The 11,096-nt window shown below is 39.5% G+C and overlaps 1 protein-coding gene across 1 annotated transcript; it reads right to left on the bottom strand.

Annotated features, from left to right (window-relative positions):
* Positions 1 to 3,030: 3,030 nt before the first annotated feature.
* Positions 3,031 to 6,275, bottom strand: LOC103978182 (CBL-interacting protein kinase 1). Its single transcript, XM_009393887.3, has 13 exons — positions 5,920 to 6,275; positions 5,752 to 5,814; positions 5,117 to 5,188; positions 4,927 to 5,034; positions 4,751 to 4,831; positions 4,613 to 4,666; positions 4,414 to 4,539; positions 4,123 to 4,332; positions 3,921 to 4,025; positions 3,739 to 3,855; positions 3,591 to 3,653; positions 3,437 to 3,511; positions 3,031 to 3,339 (listed from the first exon to the last, which is right to left on the bottom strand). The coding sequence occupies exons 1-13, from the start codon at positions 6,088 to 6,090 to the stop codon at positions 3,223 to 3,225; spliced, it is 1,362 nt and encodes a 453-aa protein (XP_009392162.2). The 5' UTR covers positions 6,091 to 6,275; the 3' UTR covers positions 3,031 to 3,222.
* Between the last annotated feature and the right edge of the window lie 4,821 nt (positions 6,276 to 11,096).

The following is an 11,096-nucleotide window of genomic DNA, read 5'->3' as shown; positions in this document are numbered from 1 at the left end:
AGTAAGTCAATTAGAGATAGGAACCATGTATTGGATTATGACCGGTCAGCATAATTGTTTTGGGTACTTGATTCGCCAACACATGCAGGAAATTATGACTAAAGATACTATATTGCCATATGGGAGGTTAATCACTAGAATTCTTCATGCCTATGACATTTGCATTCCACCCGATGAAGAATCTATTCAAAATGATCGATATAACATAATAAATAAAAACCTGCTAAAAAAACTTAGGTGCACTTTTAGCAATGGCATATGGGTTAGGCAACCTAGAAGGACGGATCCAATTCCTACACCAATAGAACAACCCGAAACACCAATTCTTATGGGAAGTGAATCTCCTCCTCCTAGTCCCTTTGGAGCAGCACCTTCAGCTCCTGTTTCCTCCTCTGAAGATATCATTATGGCGGAGCTATCTCAGATCAAATCACAGCAAGAACAAATTCAGAATCAACAAGTTGAAATTTTGAAGACACTACGACAAATGAATGAAAAAATAGATATCATGTATCAGCACTGTGGATTACCTCCTAAGGATTAAATTGATGTATCTTTTTATTCTGTCCTGTTTGCTTTTAAAAACAAGTTCATGTTTGTCATCGATTGTACGATAACTGATCTTTCCTTTAGATAACTACTGTCTTAATCTGCATAGATGATGATGTCTTTTGGATAAACTATTTCTGGCAAATTTGAATGATGAATTTTGATAAATGCTAAACCTTTTTCTATGATCATCAATTAGCTGGCTTGTCTCTTTTTGTTGATGACAAAGGGGGAGAAGTGATGACTTACACCAAAACGATAGCATGGCTAATATGAATTACAAAAACTTGTGTGATATGAATGTCTTATATGACTTGCAAATCCTTGAAAATATCACAAGATTGGTATCATGAAATTTATATTGAAAATCTTTATCTTCTATCGTAGCAAAATTCGTCCCGTATCATTTAACTTATGATTTTCATCGAAGTTTCGTACTTACTATTGTTTAATGAGGATAACGATAAAGTTCTACGATTAGAACTTATCAGGTTATGCTTGAATCCAATGGGATGGAATTCAAGTGTTTTTTATCTTCTCATAATATGGCATATAGATAGGGGGAGTTATGTTTAACTCTGTCATCAATTGATTGTCATCATAAAAAAGGGGGAGATTGTTGAATCTCAGATTTTGATGATATAATCAATTGGTGGGTTAATTGATCTAATCCATATTATTGAGTTAAGTGTGCAGGATTAACTACGATAACCAGAAAACATAAAGCAAGGATACCGGAGTCGAGCTCGATGGACGTTTAAGAGACCGAAGAATCATCGGAGATGCTGCCGGAACCATCCGAGAAGAAATCGGGAACGTGTCGGAAGTTCGCCGAAGAAATCGTCGGAGGCTCGCGGAGATCACCAAGAAGGCTCGGCTACTCGTTAAAGTCATCACAAAGATTGGGAGCTTGCAGGGAGTCCGTCGGAAGAAGTTCGTCGGAAAGCTCGCCGGAACAAGACTCGACGTTCGCGGTTAAAAAACTTGCTTAGGATGTTTTTTTTTGTGTTATGTAGTTCACCTGTAATTAGGATTAGGATTAAGAGATAATCCTATATCCTGGTTAGGGGCCAATTGGGCCCAAAGTCAGATTTGGTTTGGGCTAAAATTAAGCCAAACCAATGAATCAGAAAGCCAGGCGATGGCACCGCCTGGCTGGGCGGTGACACCTCCTTGGCTGGGCGGTTGCACCGTCCAGCATCCGAGCGCTGGGCGGTGGCACCGCCTGGCTGGGCGGTGGAACCTCCAGCACCGGGAACCCTAAGAGAATTCAAATTTTGGAGCCCAAAATTTGAATCCTCTTGAGGCCTATAAATACCCCTCAAATCTCAGCTGAGGTTACAACTTTTGAGAAGCATTTTGATTGAGAGAAAAGTCTTAAGAAAGTCTTAGCAAGTCTTGTTTTCAATTTGCTAGAGAGTTCTCCTCCTTCTTTCTTATTGAAAATTTGTAAGAGGTTGAGCTGCTTGTAAAAGGTTGTAAGAGGGGTGTTTACCCTTCCATTTCAAGAGACTTGCTAGTGGAAGGTGGGAGCCTCATCGAAGAGGGGCCTCGCAAGTGGAGTAGGTCATTTGACCGAACCACTCTAAAAATTGGCATAATCTCTGGTTTGCTTTTTATTATTGTCATTTACATTACTACAAATCTTCTTACTGCTTTAGTTCCTTATTACTTTTGCTGTGCAACTTTAAGAATACGCCTTCAAGTTAAATTTCTCAAGTTTCGTTCTTAACGTACGAAAGATTTTATTAAAATCAAAATTTTAATCCGCTGCACTAATTCACCCCCCCCCCCCCTCTTAGTGTCGTTCCGATCCTAACAGAAGACGTGGCCTGAAGTATCATCGAGGAACACATGTCTCGAACCGCACAAGGAAGAGTGGTCGCAGTCAGTTTCACACCTTGGTGGGGAAGACAAAATCACAAGTAGATAAGGAGTACGACACGCCTATGGCGTGTGGTGTTGTGAGAAGGCACTAGTGAGTGGAGACACAACCTGATCAGGGATCCCTCGTTGAACCAAGTGTGGCAAGGAGGCATTGAAGGATCTAGTGGGACCGCCATCAGCACGAGATTGAGTGGTACCCCAATCATAGAGAGATAGAGAGAGAGGAAAGGGAAGAAGGCTTGCTTGAGATAAGAAAATTCTGATATCATGAAAAAATATGTAGTAAAAAGTTACAATCTCATTGATGTATGGTATTCTATATTTATATAGATTGAAGAAGGATCGATTGTCCTTCAATGATTGTCAATCATAGATTAAGGATCATAACATATATGGAATGCAAATGATTGTCAATCATTTATAGCCTAATTTTTATCCAGTAAACCTCTATCCATTTGATATCCTTATATATTTGTACTTTTACATTGGCTCATCACATCCGTAGACCACATCGGTGAGAACATATTCTCTTGACAATATAGATCATGAAGTATTATAATGCTTCCATAAGATCGAACTCATACCTTCAATCCATTTACCGTCAACGATAATTTTTATATGATGACGAACCCCTTCAATTGGAATAATATTAATATCTTAGATGTTCATGGACAACATATAACAGAGAATAATAGGTTTCAATCAAACAGAATAACGTATTGCTTCCATTCTCCCACACCGACGCTTACTGCATCGAAGAAAATACTTGTGGGCTTCAACATGAAATCATGCAGCAATAACAGGACTCCCTCCTAATCCTGTGAGCTCTGTCAACAATGGCTGCTTTGTCAAAGCCTCTTGGCTTTTGTAGACTCCCAAGTTATCTGAGAGCTTTGCCCAAAGCTGTAAGGATATAGAGAATAAGGAATTAGATCTAAGCTGTAAGATCTCCTGTCTCTCACTGACAAGTAATAGGAACTTTAGAGGTGGATGATCATGCCTGCCGATATAAGGAAGAGTCTCCCTGCGTTTTCCTTAATTCCACCACGTACAATGAAGGACCGAGCTCAAACACCTAAGTTTCAGATGACAACCTGCAATGAGAATGCTTGTGCATGGAAAATATTCATGAGGTTTGGGCTACTGGAGAGTACCTCAGCAACAGCTGAAAAGGATCTGCTGCTTGACTTGCTGTCACACAGTTGCACGACTTTTAGCTGCGAAGGACAGGATAAACACTTTGAAGATAGAGAAAAATGGATCAGAGAAGTCAGTTAATTTGAAGAACTCTGAGATGCCAACCTTGCCATGGCCTCTCTGCACCTGGAATCCCATTCCTGAGACAATGTCCTCGATCTTCTTCAGCAGCTCCTCTGGTTGACAATTTGAGGTGAATCTGATCTTTCTCCCAGAGGCATCCTAAGGTTACCGGATAACATTAAGAACATGGTTAACTCCAAGATTGCTGTCAATTGGAGGCTCACCTCTTCCTCAAAAAACCCAGAGAGATCAAGGCAGGAAGACATTCCAATTAGCTCGAAAGCATTGATATGGGTGTATGCATCTCCATGTCTCTCTGCCTCTGCAACCTTGACCAACCATCCAACTTCTTCAGTTTCAACGAGCAATCCATAAATGATGTGGAAAAGGAAGCACAAGAGATCATTGGCTGTGATGTGGTTCTACCTCTTTGATCGAGAAGGCTTCATCGTCACTGCTTATATCTTCTTCATCTTCCTCTGGCTTAGCAGGGTCATAATCTTGCTTGAACCATTTGTCTTCTTTGATCTGAGCCATGTTCATCCGGGTATGAGGATTTGGATCAAGAATTCTCGTTATCAAGTTACGGGCTCCTGGCGAAAGCCATTTGGGTATCTGGACATCACCTTTTAAGATCTAATCAACCAAGAAAAGAGTTTGTTAAATGCACATTATATGAAAAGAAAGAGATGACTTTGCAGAGTTTTTTGCGGTCACCTTTTGATAGAGAACGGCAAGGTTTGTGTCATCAAAGGGAAGACATCCAGTAAGAATGACATACAAGATCACACCACAAGACCAGATGTCTGACATTGCACCATCGTAGCCTTTGTTGGCAATAACCTAAAGATTATGACGAAGAACATCTCTCACCACATCTCCGACCAAAGATTAGATATAAATGACTTCCTATTACCTCAGGAGCAACGTAGTTCGGACTCCCACATGTAGTGTGCAGTAAACCGTCATGCTGATACACAACAGAAGAGAAATTGAACGAGTTGCGAACGAGAAGACACCATTAAGCATTCTTGGAAGCATGTAACGTGCATACCCCAAACTGTTGAGGCAAAGCACTGAGGCCGAAGTCTGAGATCTTAGCATTTCCTTGTGTGTCAAGAAGCACATTCTCTGGCTGTAACCGCAGCATGGAAAAGAGAACAAGAAAGCTACAGAGGAATGCAGGTTGACATTATGTCTAGAATACAAAGACTATTGTGTTGTGTTTACCTTCAGATCTCTATGGAAAACACCCTTTTCATGGCAATAGCTGACAGCATCGATCAGCTGCTGGAAAAGCTTACGCCCTTCGGGTTCTGATAGTCTTCCTTTAGACTCCTTGAGATCAAAGGAACAACAGATGAACAATTTGAGACACGCTATAATCATGTGTGGTTATCAAGGAAACGTTGTTGCTTACTATTCTATCAAATAGTTCGCCCCCATCGACGTATTCGAGAACCATGTAGATCTTGGTTTTGCTCGCCAGGACCTGCAGACCACAGAAAGTTCATGTGCGTCGTAAGAAGCCATGGCAAACAATTAACTGTGATCTCCATGACTGATAAAGATGATCAGACATATCCAAGAAGAACACGGAAAGCTTATGATCGGATTGAGCCCGAGCCGACGAGATGGAGACTGAGTCGTGCACCATGGTGTACCATGGGGAGAGAGAGAGAGAGAGAGAGAGGTAGAGTCGACGCCCGAGGTCAGTGGCGGAAGGCGAGGAGAAACAGGTGCCACAATGAACACGGCAGAACGACTTCGATGAACGAGTGAAGATGCGGCTCTCACAACGAGGAGGGTAATGTCGTGGGGATGTGGGCCACGTCAAGAAGTAGTGCCTGAAGTCGTAACTCAAGTAGACCAACGGATATTGGAAGAGACTTGTCTCTTATTCGAGCGGGTCCAGGAAGACCGAGTCAAAGCAAGGGGAGGAGATCCAGGACACGCACACCACAAACACATCCCCTGACTTCCACAGAAACCACAGCGAGACATAGGGAAGAAGAAGAAGAAGAAGAAGAAGAAGAAGAAGAGAGTGGTGCAGACCTCGTACAATCTGACGACGTTGGGATGCTTGAGGAGCTTCAGCGTGCCAATCTCCCTCTTAATCTGCCACAGAACTCAATGTTCATCCTTAATCATCATCGTTATCATCTAACCACCAAAAGAGGATCTTAATCTATCATCTAAAGTAGAAATAAGAACAGGGGGGACCTGATCGTGGGTATGGAGGTCGAGGATGCGCTTGCGCTCGAGGACCTTGACGGCGAAGCAGCGGCCGGAGTCGACGTGGCGAGCGAGCTTGACTTTGGCAAAGTTGCCCTCCCCAAGCGTCCGCCCCACCTCGTACTTGCCCACCCGCACCACCTCCCCCTCCCTCTTCATCGATATATCTTTAGGTGTACTACCGCCCGCGGCCGGTGCAAAAGGCGGCAGTGTTTTTTTTTGGGGGGGAGGGGGGAGGAGGAAACGAGAAAGTTCTCGTTTGGAGGCGCTGGTCCAATCGGTGGGAGGAGTGCGAGGGGGTGACGACGGTCCGCTAAAAGAAGAGATGAATGAACTCTGGAGACAACCGATTTGAGTGGTACGCGTGAGGTATACGACTAAACATATCATACAGTCATCACTTCTCCTCCTGATGACCGAACACATTTATTCCTTTTTTTTGGACACCAAAATATTGGCCTGTGTGCGTCTCTCCAAGAGTGAGAAGACTCGTGATGTGGTTGGCTTGGAAGAACGGACATGGGCAAGATTGATTGCGTCATATGCAGGGGCGGCGGCGGGGGCGATTGGCTGCCGCCTCCAGGGGCGTCTGATGCCAAATACAAAAACACTAAAAACCAAGTTCCTATTGGCTAAACACGTGGGGCTCACGACAGCAGCTGTCTGGGAGGCCGCATTCTTCTATTTGATATATTGGCGAAGAAACAGGAGCTCAGGATAGACGATCATGAGTCATCGTGTAGGGCCCCACCTATCTTTTCGAACACGAGGGTTCACATGACGTGGTCCCGACAGGATCCAGCATCTTCGTGGCGCTTTGTAGGTGTGGGACTCACTTAAAAACTTGCGTCCCACGTAGGTGAGGTAGAGGAAAGTTGTTTGAATCCTGCCTGAGCCACCCTTCACCGATGGCGATAAACAGCGTCAACGAAACACTTCCCATCTATACCTCGTGATTTACACCACACCGCTTCGTGTCACACTATATCACCATTAGATTTTTCTGCTTCTTTCTTTCCCCAAAACGAGCGACCAATCCAATGCCGAAGACAATCATAAGCTTATAATACATATCAAAGTAACCATCGATAAGAAAGTCCATCGAAGGGGAACAGTAATTCCACAACAATTATCCAAAAGATAAGGTAACATATTGAAATAGAAGGACAAGGCAAAAATTCTATATGGGTGCAAAAGACAAATAATCTTTATAGAGATCATATCAGTTTAGATCATTAAAAAGAGATATATATATATATATATATATATATATATATATATATATATATATTCCTTCCCTTCTTCAACGATCTAAACTGACATGGCCTCTATAAAGATAGCTTGTCTTTTGCACTCATATAGAATTTTTGCCTTGTCCTTCTATTTCAGTATGTTACCTTATCTCTTGGATAATTGTTGGCTTTAAGAGTTGTGGAACAGTATATATATATATATATATATATATATATATATATATATATATATATATATATATATATATATATATATATATATATATATATATATATAAGAGAACAGAGGGGTGAATTAGTACTTTCGATAAAAATATTGATTTTAAAAAATTTCGTTCGATGAAAAGATAATGAAAATGTGCTTGACTTAGAATAAGTGAACTAAACAATTAACTCAGAATGTAATAGCAATGAAACATAAAAAAAAAAATGTAAACCGGGTTTATAGTGGTTCGGTTGTCATGACCTACGTCCACTTTCGATTCCTCTTCTGTCGAGGTCACCGGCGATCACTAACAGTTTTCTTTCAATGGGTGAAGACTAACTAGCTTTTGACTGTAAATATATCTACAAGAAATGAGGTTTTCTTTTAGGTACCCATTTAACTTTGGATCCCTTATTAATAGATCTACATATTTTAACTATTGGCGTTGAGTTATTTAAGGTTCCTTTAGGAACCAAAACTAATTTATATGGACTATACTTTCTAAAAGAATATTTATAAGCATAATGTCTATATTTACCAAATAATTATATTTATCTCAGACATGTAATGTAGATCTTTTAACGAATATAGTTGACCTTTGTTGAATATTATTCACAAAGTCAATTCCTTTCTTTCTATAAACATGACCCTTATTAGCAAGGATCATATTTATAGATTTATTACATATTTTAAAATTTTATAATATTTTTTGTAGTAAAATATTTTCATTCTTAAGTGAATCTATCTCTTTACGCTTAGTGCAAGGAGCTAAAAGACTATCATCATGCTCATTTTTTAATTTATCAAATTCATTAACAAAAGAAACATGCTCCTTTTTTAATAATTTATACTTTTTACTAACTAATTTAAAATCATCAAACAAATTATTAAAGATATTAAATAATTCATCGTAAGATAAAGAAGATTCGTTTGAGTTACATATCTCGTTGCCAAATGTCATTAATGCATAATTTGCATCTTTAGCTTTGTTGATATGCTCCTTGTCTTCGGATGCACTTGAGTCATCCCAAGTAGCTTTGAGCACTTTCTTTTTCTTTGGTAGTTTCTTCTTCACTTGGGAACATTCATTTTTGAAGTGCTCTGGCTTCTTATATTCATAGCAAATTATTTGGCCCTTTTTTAATTCACTTTTGTTCTTAGTGTCTTATTTTGTTTTGTTCCTTTTTTAAAATTTTTAAACTTTCTAGTAAGAAGTGTCAAGTCATTATCATCATCATCATCATCATCACTTGAGTTTTCACCCAAGTGGCCTTCTTTGTTTCTAAGTATCATGTCTTTCCTTTTCTATGGAAGGTTGTTCTTAAGTTCATCTTGTGCTATATACGTCATTTCATAGGTCATCAAAAACCTGATAAGTTCTTCAAACGGAAAGTTATTTAGGTTCTTTATTTCTAATATTGTTGTTACTTTAGGATCATAACTTTTTAGAAGGGATCTTAATATATTGTTAATAAGTTCAAAAATAAAAAACTTTTACCAAGGGCTTTTAGACCATTGATGACATCCGTAAAACTAGTGTACAAGTCTCTAATGATCTCGCTTGGTTTCATACGAAACAACTCATAGCTATAAACTACAAGATTAATTTTTAACTCTTTAACCCTACTTATACCTTCATGTTTGACTTCGAGTGTGTGCCAAATCTCATGTGCAGTTTCACATATAGAAACCCAATTAAATTTGTTTTTATCAAGAGCACAAAACAAAGCATTCATCGCTTTAGCATTCAAGGAGAAAGTCTTCTTCTCCAAATCATTCCATTCGTTTATTAGTTTGGAAAACTTTTTAAAATCTCTTTCAATAATATTTTATAAATAAAAATCCATAGAAAGTAAGAAATTTCTCATTCTAGTTTTTCAATATGTGTAGTCCGTCCCATTGAACATAGGAGGATAAGTGATAGAAAGACCCTCTTGATTGTTAGTAAAAGTCATTTCTTTTGGATATTAAACAAAAAAAAAAAACCTTGGCTTTGATACCAACTGTTAGGGCCGAAATCAGCACTAAGAGAGGGGTGAATTAGTGCTTTCGATTAAAACATTGATTTTAGAAAATCTTCGTTCGACGAAAATGATAATGAAAGCATGCTTGACTTAGAGTAAGTGAACTAAGCAATTAACTCAAAATGTAATAGCAATGAAACACAGAAAGAAAGTGCAAACTAGATTTATAGTGGTTCGGTCATCGTTGTTAGGATCAAGAGCGGCACTAAGAAGGGTGAATTAGTGCTGCGGAAAAATTATCCGTTTCAAAAGTCTTCGTTTCAATTAAACCTGATTCCAATGAAAATCATTTCATAAAGATTTTAACTTAAAAGCATATTAGAGCGAAGAAAAAACAGTAAGAAGGTAAAGTAGCTTGCAAGAAAGGTAAATTACTCAAGACGAAATACAAACCAGAATTTAGAGTGGTTCGGTCATTGTGATCTACATCCACTTTCGGATTCCTCCTCCTTTGAGGTCACCAGCGTCCACTAATGGCCTTCTTTCAATAGGCAAAGACCAACCACCTTTTACAGCTCTTTCTCCTTTTACCGGGTTTAGGAGATAACCCTTACAAGTCTCACTTCTTTTTCTTGAATGGTTACAAAGCTAAGAGTGGGAGGAGAAGGACACACTTCTCACTTTTACAACACTTTTAACACCCCAAGCACTAGAATTTTTCACACTATCAATTGAACTTTGTTACCCTTTAATGCAAAAAAGGGCGGGGTATTTATAGGCCCCAATGGCTTCTGAATTTGAGCCAAAAAGTATCACTTTCTCGGATTTCGGGGTACTAGCGGTACCACCGTCATTATTGGGCGATACTATCGCCTGTAGACTGACACTAAGCGGTACCACTGCTTAGTCTGGGCAGTACGACTACCTAACAAAGCTCGATGAATGAGCTCAGTCGGTACCGCTGCATGATAGAGGCGGTACCATCGCTTGACAACATTAACTATCGATGGTACCACTACCCAGAACACTTGGGAGACCGAGTCCCAAGCGGTGCCATCGCCAGCCGTGATTTCAGATGCTGAATGGGTTGTTCAATCCAGCCTAAATCAGCCCTGTGAAGGGCGTAATTGGCCCCTAATTGAGTTAGTGGGATCACCTACCAATCCTAACTCAATTTAATGTTTTAACTACAATTAAGCTAAGCAATTAGTCTGGTGTGTCGATTTTTCTCTCGGCGATTCTCTAGCGAACTTCTCGGCGAGTCTTCCGGTATGCTTCTGGCGAACTCCCAATGAACTCTTAGCGATCTTCTAATAAACTTCTCGACGATCTTTCGATGAACTCTCGGTGATCTTCAGATGAGCTCTCGGCGAACTCCTAGTATATTGTCTGAATCTTCGACTCTGGCCCATCATATGCTTTATGCCTTACTGCTATCTAATTAATCCTGCATACTTATCTCAACACATAGATTAGGTCAAATAATTTACCAATTGATTTTATCATCAAAATCTGATATTCAACAATCTCCTCCTTTTTGATGATGATAACTAATTGGTGAATGAGTTAATCTTAACTCCTCCTATCTATATGCCATACAAACTTAAATTCATAGCCTTGAATTCAAGCTTTGATCAAAATTAGAAATCACATGCATTGTGCATCACTATAATTTCAAGTCATCAAGATATTAAATACACAATCACTTCATGCATAATAAAATATTTTGACATAGCATTTCAT

The sequence above is a fragment of the Musa acuminata genome, chromosome BXJ2-3, assembly GCF_036884655.1.
Source record: "Musa acuminata AAA Group cultivar baxijiao chromosome BXJ2-3, Cavendish_Baxijiao_AAA, whole genome shotgun sequence".
In the NCBI taxonomy this organism is placed as follows: Eukaryota; Viridiplantae; Streptophyta; class Magnoliopsida; order Zingiberales; family Musaceae; genus Musa; species Musa acuminata.
The sequence above is the reverse complement of the archived record's forward strand: the minus strand, read 5'-3'. Positions and strand labels throughout refer to the sequence as shown.

Excerpts from the sequence above, each read along its gene's own strand:
- LOC103978182 (XM_009393887.3), bottom strand. The coding sequence starts at position 6,090 with ATGAAGAGGGAGGGGGAGGTGGTGCGGGTGGGCAAGTACGAGGTGGGG. Across the intron at positions 4,026-4,122 it reads AAGCCTTCTCGATCAAAGAG|GTTGCAGAGGCAGAGAGACA; the intron begins GTAGAACCACAT and ends TGGTTGGTCAAG. Across the intron at positions 3,654-3,738 it reads TGCAGAGAGGCCATGGCAAG|CTAAAAGTCGTGCAACTGTG; the intron begins GTTGGCATCTCA and ends TGTCCTTCGCAG.